Here is a 14770-nt window from a genome sequence, read left to right on the forward strand (position 1 = left end):
GCCTGTTCACTGAAGGTGACCCATGAAAAAGGTCAGGCATATAGGAGGCAGAATGGGAAGACACAGTGTTCTGGGTGCCAGCAAAGCAGAAGAAGAAGGGGTGTGGGCAATCAACGCTATTAGATGAATCAACCCTCAGGGGCACAGGAGCCAAGTCAGTGAGAATCAATGACTGCCTCTGCAATGGTAAAAAACCAGTGGTTTTTTTTTTTTGCTTTTCTAATTTTTTGGTTGATGTCTTGCAGCCAGAGAACCTTCCTATTTCTGTCTGACTTCTGAAAAAGAAGGCTTAGTGTACACTCTTTATGTATTCTGAAGGCCCGGGTCCAGCAATTATCATTTCAAACTCTCCCATTGATCAAGGAGCCCTGAAGGCCATCTAATCAAATGTGTTCACCATAGAGGTGTGAAGACAAGGTCTAGAGAAACTCGTTGATGTCCCCATTAGTGACAGACCAAGTTCAAATGCAGGTCTTCTGAGCCCTGCTGCTCTGCTCCAAGCCACTGCATGTCCTGAGGGTACCTACCACTTCTCCAGGGTAAGTCCACTGAAGGTCAACCACCTCATTATTAAATACAGCACAGGTGACTACAATCGTTTCCCCTGACTTATACACGGTTTTAAGAGCTTCCATTTCTAGATCCAGCTTTGATGTTGCTATAAAAAAGAACAAAAGTAACGGGCTAAAAATCCATAGGATAGTCAGGATCTTATAAAGTTTGAGGGTTTTTTTTTTGTTTTTTGTTTTTACAAAAACCTTGAAAAATAATTTGCCAAACAGTTTGATCTAGATAAAATTTGGAAAATCTCACACAGCTTGATTTTGAGATGGTGTACAACAATTAGGCACATAGTTATAATACAGAATTACAAAACAATAACAATAAAATGAGTTCCAATCAAATAGAACACCACATCCCTCAGCAGTGGGTTATGGTTATACTCTGCTGCAATCACCTTGACTGATATATTTATTCATTTAATCCACCAACCTTTGCTGATCCAAACTGCTCTAGATACTTTGTTTCTATCCAACTGTTTCTTCTCTTCTTCTCTTCCACTCTGCTCCTCAGTACTTTCCTAGAACCTGGCACCATGCCCGGCCCAAAATTAGCTGTGCTCTGATTTTAAACAAAGTACTCTTGCTGCTACCCATTCTTCCATGTAGAATAAGTATTGAGGAAATATCTGTTGACCTCAGCGGGTATTACACTTCCCCAAGCATACTAACTGCGGACATCAAAGGGTGTAGATGTCTACAACTACAATCTTTCTTCAAAATTGAAATCACTTTTCTTGAGTTACTAAAATTAATCTAGGCATCTAACCCCCTGGGGGTATGTTTGTTTTTAGGGCCGATGTAGTCAGGAATGTGAATAAAAGTAAGAGGCTTATATAAGAAAAGAATTCTTTACATTATTTTGAAGTCAACTGATGAAACATGAAATCTTGCATGGGTAATCAAGCCTTAGCCTTTAGTAATTTTAAGCTTATTATTAATGACACAGAGGTCAGCCTCACATTGCATTAGCTGGGGTCCTAAATCCCCCAATTGGAATTTAGAATCACCAGTGATGATGATTAAAAGAAAAAAAATCATACATGCATCTGATGATTTTGCCTGTCATTTAAAGAAAGAAAGAGATAATACAAGTACCTTTTAAAGCATAAACGTTAAAAGGGATGGTCTGGAACTTTTTCCCTTCGACAGTGGCCTCACAGATATAGGGCCCGACAGTGAAGGTCCCATTAAAGCCCTGTCTGCTGTCATAGGAGGCAGGTACCACCCCCTCACTGTTGTGTAAGGTTACAGGAGTCTCGGGATCAGTGGTGCGACAAGGTATGATGGCAGAATCATCGTCCTCCACAATGACTAAATAATCCGTCATTCCTAGAGGTACAAAGGCAACATCTGGGTCTGCAATTTAAAAAAGAATGAAGGCTCTATTAGACATTAATTTCATCTTTACATATAAATCCAGAAAAATTATCCCACTGGCATTAGTTATCATGATAGCTACAAAGTGATTTTAAAGTATGAATAATACCAAGTTGCCCGTATCCTAATGGATAATACTGATGATAAATAGAAATACTAGACAGAAACTGTGGCTTATGCCTGTAATCCCAGCACTTTGGGAGGCCAAGGTGGGAGAGTTGCTTGTGCTCAGGAGTTTGAGACCAGCCTGGGCAACATAGTGAGACCCTGTCTCTATAAATAAATAAATATACTAACTAAGAATCTCAAACAAAATGTAAACAACTATAACAAAAATGAACAATAAAATAAGAGTCCACCTCTGTTCAAAATGGGGAAAAAAATTCTAGTTTTACTACAAAATGCTTTTAAAAATGCTTATCTACTATAGTCAGTAAGACTGAAAAGTAGCACAGAAATCTGTTTATTAAAAAGTAATCCTCTGAGAAATACATAAAATGTAGAATTCCATTGCCCAAGAATTTCCTTTCCAAAAGAAAACCAGCTACTTAAGCTACTGTGGTAAGAAGTTGTAAGAGTCTCAAACATCAGCTGTAGAAAGGGCCCCCAAATCTCCATCACTGGCAATAAAAAGATCTCGGTCAGACAGCGACGCAGGGGATACTGGATGGTGTCTGTGCTGGAGGAAGGTAGGGAACAAGAAGAATTTTGGGACAATCTTACAGATTAAAACTTTAGAGACTGGTGTACCTTTAACACATTCTCGTTCCTGCTGTTCTCTTCACAGCAGGGGAAAATCCCTCCACACTCAGAGGATTTACCTGAAGGAATCTAAGTGTGAATGAAGTTGGGGTGACATTCTGAATACCTTCCCTTTTCAAAACAAAGGTTTTTTTTAATGGTTAAGAAGGAAGGTTCATATGAATAAGAGTATCATGAAAGAAGTAAAGAGGGTCTAGATCCCCGGGGGACACTGGCAGTTATAGAGGGTAGGAAGAGGAGCCCTTTAAAACCTGAAAAAGAAAAGACAGAAAGGTAGGAAGACATACCTCTGTGAGAACCCCCTTCCTGGACCTACGCCAAAACAGCAAGGATGGCAAGAACTGTAAACAGTTTATGTTTTGTTCTAAAACCAAGTATTCTAGCCATAGTCCTTTTTAATTTACCCAACTGCATACTGAAATTGCCGTCACTTATGCTGGGCCGTATTGTCCTTTTAATTAAAACATAGGAGTAGGCCAGGCCTGGTGGCTCATGCCTGTAACCTCAAAACTTTGGAAGGCTGAGGTGTGCGTGGATTGCTTGAGCCCAGGAGTTTAAGATCAGCTTGGACAACATGGTAAAACCCTATCTCTACAAAAATATAAAAACTCGGGTGTGATGGTTCATGCCTGTAATCCCAGCACTTTGGGAGACGGAGGCAGACAGATCACTTGAGGTCAGGAGTTCAAGACCAGCCTGGCCAATATGCTGAAACCCCTGTCTCGACTAAAAATACAAAAAAAAAAAATTTTTTTTTAATATATATAAAAACTAGCCAGCTGTGGTGGTGCATGCCTGTAATCCCAGCTGCTCAGAAGGCTGAAGTGGAAGGATCGTTTGAACTAGGGAAGTTGAGGCTGCAGTAAGCCGTGATCATACCACTGCATTCCAGCCTGGGCAAGAGAGTGAGTCTCTGTCTCAAAAAAAATAAATAAATAAAAATAAACTTTTTAAAAATGAAAAAGAAAATTCCTTCCAACTCTCTGAGAATAAATGTATGTTGATAGTGAATCCGAAAAACCAAGTGTTTATTTGGAAGATATTATAATGAACTATCAGCAGCTCCAAGACAGGGCCTACCTATTAATCTTTATGTCCTCAGCACTTAGCCCAGTGCCAGACGCACTGTGAGTATGTGTGCAACTTGATGGAACTGAATAAAGATGAGTGTATTTCAGATTGTTTATTCAGTATCAATACAGGACATGTCATAACAAAGATGCCTTTCAAAACTTAATACAGCTCTGAAATGCAAACAATAAATATTTCTTGATAATATTACAAATGATCTTTATTTAATTGTGTGTGTTAGCTTACATCTTTCAAACTTCCTGCAGTAAATATTAATTATTTAAATGTATGTTCAAAACCTTAGTACATTTAACAGGAGAGACAGGACAAGAAGAAGGTTGGTCCTAGGGACCCATCCAACTCACCTGGCACATAGATGTAAATGTGCCTGCCTTCAAGCTCATTCTCTTCTGTCTGAGTGTGGTTGTAATAGCAAGTGTACAGCCCTGTGTGGGCTGCCGAGGCGCTGCTCACTTCCAAGACCGTCACAAAAAGGCCACTGTTGTTTTCCTCATTTCTGATTTCCACATTGGGGTTCTCTTCTTCAGACATGGGGTACTGCCAGCTCACTTCACTCTCCCCAAAGCATCTCAGAGAAAAGGATGAATTCAGCTGCACAACCTTTTCATTTTCATTTGGAAGGACAGAGGGTAATGAAAGCTGGCAGAGGATTAGGCTCAGCCCTGCAAAAGGAAACACACTCTGAATAGGATGCAGCCAGAAAGGACGGTCTCATCCCGAGAACTGAGAGAAGCAACAGTAGCAGCTTAGATGAACAACGACCATTTCTACACAAAAATCCGTTAGCCTGGACACTCATGAAAGGCCCCCCATTATAACGGCCACTGCATCTGCTGAGAACAGCAAATGTTCCAAATAGCTCCACCAAGCCCTGCTAGACTCACCCCTCCAAACACTCAAATGATCAGAGGACATCTGATTCCAATTCCATATTTCAGACTCTTATGTGTAATCATAAAATATCCCAAGATGGCACAGGCTTAAGCACATATGGGTTCTTTATGGTTCACAGTCACTGCAGAGGTTTCCCTTAGTTAAAAATGAGATGAGGAGCTGGGTGCAGTGGCTCACGCCTGTAATCCCAGAACTTTGGGAGGCCGAGGTGGGTGGATCACAAGGTCAGGAGTTCGAGACCAGCCTGGCCAATATGGTGAAACCCCATCTCTACCAAAAATACAAAAAAAAAAAAAAATGAGACTGGGTGCAGCGGCTTATGTCTGTAATCCCAGCACTTTGGGAGGTAGAAGTGGGAGGATCACTTGAGCTCAGGAGTTCGAGACCAGCCTAGGCAATGTAGTGAAACCTGGTCTCCACAAAACATAAAAAATAAAAAAATTAGCTGGAGGCTGACGTGGGAAGATCACTGGAGCCCAGGATACTGAGGTTGCAGTGAGCTTCTGCACTCCAGCCTGGGCAACAGATCAAAAGACCCAGTCAAAAAAAAAAAAAAAAAAAAGAAACATGGAATGAGAACAGAAGCAAGGATATGCACTGAACAAAACACAAAGCACATCTGTGCTCAAGAATTCTACATCTTCTGTTTCTTACAGCCCTTGGGCATGCCATCTCTCCCACATGACTTCTAGGGCCAAAGGGGGATGATATGGATTTTCTTTTTCTTCTTTTTTTGAGATGGAGTCTTGCTCTGTCACCCAGGCTGGAGTGCAGTGGCACCAGATAATGTGGATTTTAATTCACAATTCGTAAGTCAAACCCAAGAGTGAAAACTCTAAGTTCATCTCTGAACCTCAAATTTCAGTCTCGCTTATTTAGACTGAAACAGCGCCTATTCTTTTGAAATAGAATAAGTGCAATACAGCAAAGGAACTGAAGGTTCGTGGCCATTCTGGATAACGTCCTACAGTTTTCTAGTTCTTTTCACTCTTTTGGACTGTGTAAGGAAAGTACAGATAATAAACCCACGGAGCACAAAACTTAGAAAACGAGACACCCAAACAAGGAACTCAGAGGGGACTGGACTCTGTACCTGTAAGAAGACAGCCTAGGACCAGGAACACCGGATGGGAAGTCCCCATAGCTCTGGAAAACTAGAAAAGTCAAAAGTCAACAGAAACAGCATTAGCAAATAGAAACAACCCTGGAGCCTACTTCTCTTTGTGTTTTGCGCAATAAAAAATATTAACAGCATCATTTTAGTCAAACGTGTCCCAGATTAAAATTCAAGGTTCAAACAGTAAGACACCTGAAAGATGAAAGAATCAATGGGGTTCCAAGATCATGGCAGGAGCTGCCTGAAGCTGAAACCTTCTGTGATTGCATGCAGTTTTCAATGGTCCTTTAAACCATTTTTGTGAAGAATTCAAACAACAGAGAAATAAATACTTACGTATATTTTCCCAACTTCCAAACTAGAGCTGATTTTCATGTTTTGATTTGTAAAGAGGTCACACTCTCTACAACTTCTAGAAAAGCTGCTTGGATCGGAGTGAATACCTTAATATTTAAGTGCCATTAATATTTCTGAAGCTTCCTAATTAACTTCTGAAACTTCCTACTTAGTTAACTATTAAGTACCATTAATATTTCTGAAACTACCTAGAATTTCTGAAACTTCCAACAGTGGATGTCATTTACAGGAGGGCTTTGTGATACTGAGGCAGACACCAGGCTCAGACTGAGGTACAGCCTGGGTACTCACAGGAACCCTCGGAGAACTCCTGGTTCCCAAGCCAGGCTAAACAAGACATGGAAAACCACGCACAGGCATGAAAGGAGGAGCAATAAGTGTGACTACATTTCTGTGCGGTGAGTAGAGGGGGATGCAGCAGACTCGGATAAAATCAGAACGAGGCTGATCATTCATTTTCATGTTAAGGTAAAAGCATCAGTAGAAATCAAGTTCAAGAACTTTCTGATTTCCTATAGCAAAATCTGGGAATGAAGAAGTAGAGAAAGAGATGGAAGATGAGCATCCGTAAGACACAAATAAGGCAAGAAGTGGGCAAAAAGAAAGGCGGTAAGAGAAAAGAAATTAAAGGAGACAAATAAATGGAAAGAGGACCCTGTTGTCCTGAGGTAAAACCACTGAAGGGTCTATTCTGGCAAACTGTAAAAAGACCCCTCTTCTTTATCTCTTCCCCATTCACTTTATTTTATTTCTCCACTCATTTCTCCCTTGAAGTCACTGAGAGTGATCACTGGTGAAGTCAGTGAGAAGGAACTGTCAGTGAACTTGGAGGTGCTGGGGCCAGTAAGTACCCAGATCTTGACTGAAGAAGCCATGCTCAGGGGCCTGGGAAGAGCCCCCACTTTTAAGATAACCCCTGAAAAAATCACGTTAGTCTTGGCCTGGGATGCACTGGATCCCTAAGTTGCTCCTAATCTCACAGGGTGAATCCCAAAATTGGAGATCACTGTGGGAGGCCACATGGGTTCTTGGCTTCACCCAGGAAGGAACTCAAGCAAATTTATTAAGAAAGTAAAGGAATAGGCCGGGCGCGGTGGTTCACGCCTATAATCCCAGCACTTTGGGAGGCCGAGGCAGGTGGATCACGAGGTCAAGAGATCGAGACCATCCTGGTCAACAAGGTGAAACCCCGTCTCTACTAAAAATACAAAAATTAGCTGGGCATGGTGGTGCACACCTGTAGTCCCAGCTACTAGGGAGGCTGTGGCAGGAGAATTGCTTGAACCCAGAAGGCAGAGGTTGCAGTGAGCTGAGATCACACCATTGCACTCCAGTCTGGGTAACAACAGTGAAACTCCATCTCAAAAAAAAAAAGAAAGTAAAGGAACAAAACAGGGTGGCTACTCCATAGGCAGAGCAGCCATGCGAGCTGCTAAACTGGGTATACTTACTGTTATTTCTTGATTATATGCTAAACAAAGGGTAGATTATTCATGAGTTTTCCCAGAAACAGGGAGGAAATTCCCAGAACTGAAGGATCCTTCCTTTTTCCACCATATAGGGTAACTTCCAGTCATTGATAATGACATTTGCAAACTATCGTGGTGCTGGTAGGAGTATCTTTTAGCATGCTAATGTATTATAATTAGCATATAATGGGCAGTGAGGAGGACCAGAGGTCACTTTCATCACCATCTTGGTTTTGGTGGGTTTGGGCTTCCTTCTTCATTGCATCCTGGGTTTGGGGTTGTTTAAAATTTATTTATGAGACAGGGTCTTGCTCTATTGCCCAGGTTGGAGTGCAGTGGCACAATGAAAGCTCACTGTGTCCTCCCAACTCCTGGGCTCAAGCAATCCTCCCACCTGAGCTGGCCCGTATGCCCAGCCTAAGAGCTGGGACTACAGGCCTGCACCAACCACAGCCAGCTCATTTAAAAGAAAATTATTTGTAGAGATGAGGTCTCACTATGTTGTCCAGACTGGTCTTGAACTCCTAGGCTTAAGCAATCCTCCTGCCTTGGCCTCCCAGAGTACTGAGATTACAGGCATAAGCCACTACACCCAGCCTACATCCTGGGGTCTTTATGATCTGTATCTTGTGATATCAGTACACCCAGTTCATTAAAAAACAAACAAACAAATTATTTATAGAGGCTGGGCACAGTGGCTCACGCCTGTAATCCCAGCACTCTGGGAGGCCAAGGCAGGTGGATCACCTGAGGTCAGGAGTTCTAGACCAGCCTGGCCAACAAAGCAAAACCCGTCTCCACTAAAAATACACAAAAATTAGCTGGGCGTGCATGTCTGTAATTCCAGCAACTTGGGAGGCTGAGACGGGAGAATCGGTTGAACCCAGGAGGTGGAGGTTGCAGTGAGCCAAGATTGTGCCACTGCACTCGAGCCTGGGCAACAAAGCAAGACTCCATCTTAAAAAATAAAATAAAATGATAATTATTTGTAGAGATGAGGTCTCACTATGTTGCCCTGGCTGGTCTTGAACTCCTAGGCTCAACCAATCCTGCTGCCTTGGCCTCCCAAAGTACTGGGATTACAGGCATGAGCCAACACACTTGGACCAGATCCTGGGGTCTTTATGACCTGTATCTTGTGAAGCCATCCCTACCCAACTCCTATCTTATCCTGTGACTATGAATGCCTAACCTTCTGGGAATGCAGCTCAGCAGGCCTCATCCGCTTCTTACCTACCCCACATTCAAGACGAAGTCACTCTGGTTTGACCACCTCTGATGCTAACTCATGCAATGGAGTAAGCCTAATGGGACTAGAATCTAAATTTGTTCCATCACTAACTTTGGAAGCTAAAATATGTATACATAATTACAGAATAACCTATTTCCTTAAAACAAAAAAAAAGGACAGGGGAGAAATTCAGTGTATTCACATATTCCTGTATTTAGCCCGACTTGGGTTTGCTTGGGTTTGGTTTGGTTAGACAGGATCCACTAGATAATAACCTCATTTGGGGGTGCCTGATCATGTATTTTGCTCTAAGGTGACCTGCTTTTCAGGAATCAGATTTCCCCTTTATTGAATGCCACCAGGAAAATGGGAGAAGAAGAAAAGACAGAGAGAAAGGTAGCAAGCTTCTAATGGGAATGGGGGTGGGGTAGATAGAAAAATAAGAAACCATTATTTACTAAGCCGAAGTTGGCATATGCATGCTGTGTTTGTGAAGAATAACCTGGTGATTACTTAGAGTTGATTTTAAGAAGTGGCAATGGAGGCTCAGAGAGGTTTTGCAAATGACCAAAGTCACACAGCTGTTGTCAGAGCCAGGACTCTAATACAAGGCCTGTGTGATGCAAAAGTGATGCCCTCTCCACGTCACCATATGGTCTCTCTCAAGGGAAGGTCTGTTATAGCTATGTCCCACCCCCATGCACTTTCCTTCCCCACAATTTCCTAGGGCAAATTACACACCCCTCCCTGCCGTTTTCCTTCTCGCTCCTCATAGCAGGAGAAGCACAATCACAGTCCTGTGAACCCAAACGCAATTCACACAATGCTGGCTGGCTGATGGCCTCTGAGGATGCTGGCATGTGCCTGGGGTGCAGGGCTTCCACACTGCTGCAGTGGGAGGCACAGCAGGCCCCAGAGCCAGACTGACCAGGCTGATTTACCATAATTAGCAGTAACGCTTGTGTGTTTGTACATATAAATATCAGCCTCCCACTGACAATCCACTCAGCAAACTTCAAAGGAGAGCTCTAGAGCCAGCTTGATGTATTGGGTTTTTTCACATTTAGATCCTGTATTTCTTTGGCAAGGCTTGCCAATGATGCATCTTTAAAGCATTCTCGAGCTTGAAAGAAGGGCTCACTGCTTTTCCTGCACAAGCTCTGAGGAGTGTTTTGCCCTGGCCAGACCCCACCAGATTTCCTTGTGTGCATCCAGACATGGTGGACCCACTTCCAGGGAAGATTATTTACTGACATATCAAGTGGGCAATGAAAATAGGCCCTCTGAGCAGCCATCAGGAGGCAAATACTGAGAATCAACATGTGTTTGTTGCTTAAGATTCCAAACTCCCTTCTCTGATAACAGTGGTTCCCTGGTAGAAATCTAGGCCTGTTTGTGAAGTTTTATGTCATTACTTATCTATAACTCAGACAATTTACTAATGAATAATGGCAGTACGTGCCCCACAGGAAGGTTACGAAGAAAAATGGGAAAGATGGGGACTTTCCTCACCTATGAAACCTATAGTGAGACTCTGGGGGTGAGTCTTGCTGTTCCTGCCTTTTTCTACTCCAAATACTTATTCTTAGTTAGTCACTGCTATCTTGGAGCTCATCTAAAAGTCAGATGTGCAAATATATGTGACTAAAGCTACAAATTCTGAGAAACATGGCACTATAAGAATCAGTGACAACAGGCTGGGAGTGATGGGTCCCAGTACTTTGGGAGGCCAAAGTGGGTAAATCACTTGAGGTCAGGAGTTCAAGACCAGCCTGACCACCATGGTGAAACACCCATCTCTACTAAAAATACAAAAATTAGCCGGGTGTGGCACACTCCTATAGTCCCACCTACTGGAAAGGCTGAGGCATGAGAATCACTAGAACCCAGGAGGCAGAGGTTGCAGTAAGCCAAGATCACACCACTGTACTCCAGCCTGGGCGACAGAGCAAGACTCTATCTTAAAAAAAATAAATAAATAAATCAGGAATAACAACCCCCTTTGCATAAAAAAATGGATTTCATCCAAATCTTTTCTGCAATCATAATTATTCTCTCATGCCAACTACATGTTGAACTTCAGCCCCCATCCTCAATAATCACAACTCAAAAAGCATTTGCCATAGTTTATAGAGAAACAAACTGAGAAAGAGATCCTGCCCTCTTCACTCTCAGGAAGGTGCCTTGTGCTTTTCCCCCATCCTCTTGACCTTCTTATGCTTCCTTTCAGAAGAAAGGATGGAAATCATATTGGACTAGCCACTGATTCAAAATATGACACTCTGTCCAACTCTCTGAACCTCAGTCTCTTCCTCTAGGAAGAATGAATAGTAAGACCTGACTGGTTGCTTGCCCTGTGGCATTACTGTAAGGACTAAATTATGGAATTTAATTGAAAGTGCTTTGGTTTTCATGACTTTTTCTGCAGACTCCCATGATATTTCAGAATGACTACGTCAACTTCTTCTTAAGAAAGTGAGTGATGTCCCAAGAGACACATGACTTGCCCTGTACCTCCTACCTCCCTGAGACATGAATCTGAACTCTGATTCAGTCCATGCAGCAGTCCACTCCCACGCCCCTGTTACCTCCAGCCTCGTGTGGCTATAAAGACCATTCAAAGATGAGCCAATATATACAGTCACAGAAGCACAGAAACAAATGCTTTTGCAGCTACTATCCTTTCTCTTTAACAGGGTGCCATTTCCTGCCCTGCAAACCGGAGTAAAGAGCCTTTGGGCACCACTCTATAACCAAAGGCAATGTGCAAAGCTAGCGTAAACAGAACAGACAGCAAGCAATGCAAGGCTCTATTTACAGAAGTACTAACAGCAAGGCATTCTCCTAAAGCCAGAGAGCTTGCTTCTCCATCACCAATCAACAGTGCATCCCATTGCAGAACCACTGAATATTGAATTTCACCCCACCCTCACATGATTAAAGACCACAGGAGATGCTCTCACAGCCCCAAAAGCCACTGGTGACTTCAAGGTTCAGATTTGCAAGGCTCAGTTAATTTCATCTCTCCTAAGTTAATTCTAACTGTCAAAAATGCACATCTTCTTTTTTCTCTGCAGCAAATGTTCTACTCAGTCTCGTAACTTGAGCCCAGGCAACATAAGTACAGGTCTACACTGATGGAAACTTCTCCCTGTTTTCCAGCAGAGGGTGTGTTTACCAGGACCTCTGCACCCTACCAGAGCCTGTTGTCAGTACAGTGAGGGTCAGTCATAACTCTGAGTCCTGACAAAATGTGAAATCTGGAAAATTAATAAGTGTTCAATTTAAGAAAATGTTAAGCTTATCCTGCATTCCCACACAGAGAGGACGAGAGCAACATATTCCACAATAGCAAAGCAAAATCGGCAAAATTATACCAAGTAAACTAAAATAAGAAGGCTTTCCATGAACTGGGTAATTGTTAAAACTAAGCCTAGAAAAAACGATCCAAGATGGCCGATCGCTAACATCCCGGGATTGCAGCTCTCAGGGAAGGCGCAGAGAACTAGAGGACGCCACACTTTCAGACAAAGTCTGGTCGCTCATGGAGCAGAAGATCCCCCAGTGGTGGAAACACACGGGTCGCCAGCGCGACTCTCGTGGTCAGCGCAGCGGTTCCACCGGCACCTTGAAGCGGCAGCGCTCGGCGCAGAGTAAATGGGACAGGTTCCCCTTCTGACCGAGGTTTGGAGCCCTGGGAAGGCAGAGTCGCCTACTACAGAAACAAGAAGGAAGCCCGACAGGAGAATCCTGGGCAGAAAAGCACCATCAGTTTTAACGCCGCTGCTCTGGCCCTGGGAACTAACAACCTGGACGTCCACTCAAGAGACCTAATCTGAAAGTTGGTAATTTCAAAGACGACAGGAGGATAAATTTACAATGACGGGAAGAAACCAGCGTAAAAAAGCTGAGAATACTCAAAGTCAGAACGCCTCTCCCTCTAAAGATGATCACAGTTCCACATCGACAATGGAACAAGGCTTGATGGAGAATGAGCGCCTCCTGATGACAGAATCACTCTTCAAGGAATGGATAATAACAAACCGGTGAGTTAAAAGAACATGTTGTAGCCCAACGTAAAGAAACTAGGAACTTTGAAAAAAGGTTTGATGAAATCCTATTGAGAATAGACAACTTAGAGAGGAGTATGAGTGAATTAATGGAACTGAAGAATACAATACAGGAACTCCGAGAAGTATGCACAGGTTTAAACACTCGAATTGTTCAAGCAGAAGAAGGGATATCAGAGGTCAAAGTCCAACTTAATGAAATAAAACGTGAAGAAAAGATTAGAGAAAAAAGGATAAAAAGGAATGAGCAAAGTCTCCAAGAAATGTGGGACTATGTGAAAAGACCAAATTTACGTTTGATAGGTGTACCTGAATGCGACGGAGAGAATGAATCCAAGCTGGAAAATACCCTTCAGGATATTATTCAGGAAAATTTTCCGAAACTAGCAAAGCAGGTCAAAATTCAACCCCAGGTAATACAGAGAACACCACAAAGATATTCCTCAAGAAGACCAACCCCAAGGCACATAATCGTTAGATTCACCAGGGTTGAAATGAAGGAGAAGATACTAAGGGCAGCCAGAGAGAAAGGTCAGATTACCCACAAAGGCAAGCCTATCAGACTTACAGCAGATCTCTCGGCAGAAACTCTACAGGCCAGAAGAGAGTAGGGGCCAATATTCAACATCCTCAAAGAACAGAACCTTCAGCCCAGAATTTCATATCCAGCCAAACTAAGCTTCACAACTGAAGGAAAAATAAAAGCTTTTATGAACAAGCAAGAACTCAGAGATTTTATTACCACCAGGCCTGCTTTACAAGAGCTTCTGAAAGAAGCATTACACACAGAAAGAAACAACCAGTATTAGCCTTTCTAAAAATACACCAAAAAGTAAAGAGCACCAACATAAAGAAGAATTTACACCAACAAATGGATAAAACAGCCAGTCAACATCAAATGGCAGTAACCCTAAATTTAAATTGACTAAATTCCCAATCAAAAGACGCAGCCAAAACCCAACGGCATGTTACATCCAGACCTGTTTCACATGCAAGGATACACAAAGACTCAAAACAAAGGGATGGAGAAAGATTTACCAACCAAATGGAGAGCAAAAATAAATAATAAATAAATAAAAAGCAGGAGTTGCAATTCTTGTATCGGATAAAATAGATTTTAAAGCAACAAAGATATAGTGGTAAAAGGATCAATGCAACAACAAGAGCTAACGATCCTAACACCCAGATAGGAGACTTAGATTCAATGAGACAGATAATTAATAAGGATATCAAGGACTCGAACTCAGATCCAGAACAAGCAAACTTAATAAATATTTATAGAGCTCTCCACTTCAAATACACAAAATATACATTCTTGTCAATACCACATCACACCTACTCATAAGTTTAAATGAAACATTGATTGGCCATTATTAATACCCAATTTTTTTCAAAATAAAGCAATATTTCCATTTACTCTCCCTCTTTCTCTTCCTCTTTCTTCCTCTCCTTTACTTATTTTTTTTTTTCTTCTTTCCTTCTCTCAAAAAAAAGAAATCAACTTGTAAACCTCTAGATCCAGGTCAGCAATGTCTCTTTCATTGCTTGATTTCCTTTCTTCCCTTCCCTCCCTCCCTCCCTCCCCACTTCCTCCCTTCCTTCCTTCCTTCATCCCTTCCTTCCCTCCCTCCCTCCCCACTTCCTCCCTTCCTTCCTTCCTTCATCCCTTCCTTCCTCCCTACCGTCCTTATTCCCTTCCTTCCTGCCTTCCTCCCCCCCGCCAAAAAAAAAAAAAAAAAAACTAAGCCGATACGGGATCTCTAGCCAATTCCAATACATGCCCAGAATTAGAATACTGATCTAGAGCTTTATTTTAGCCACCACTCTTATTTCTTCTG

General features: G+C 42.4%; 1 protein-coding gene across 4 annotated transcripts in view; it reads right to left on the bottom strand.

Annotated features, from left to right (window-relative positions):
• Positions 1–14770, bottom strand: part of PDGFRA (platelet derived growth factor receptor alpha) — a 63722-nt gene that overhangs the window by 32561 nt on the left and 16391 nt on the right. For all 4 annotated transcript variants that reach the window (XM_008993286.5, XM_008993285.5, XM_017970041.4 and 1 more), the window contains 4 exon segments: positions 5782–5842; positions 4139–4456; positions 1659–1919; positions 528–658 (listed from right to left, as the gene is read on the bottom strand). In XM_008993286.5, the coding sequence (XP_008991534.3) occupies positions 528–658; positions 1659–1919; positions 4139–4456; positions 5782–5830 (759 nt within the window). In that variant the 5' untranslated portion in view covers positions 5831–5842.

This window comes from Callithrix jacchus, chromosome 3, assembly GCF_049354715.1.
Source record: "Callithrix jacchus isolate 240 chromosome 3, calJac240_pri, whole genome shotgun sequence".
In the NCBI taxonomy this organism is placed as follows: domain Eukaryota; kingdom Metazoa; phylum Chordata; class Mammalia; order Primates; family Cebidae; genus Callithrix; species Callithrix jacchus.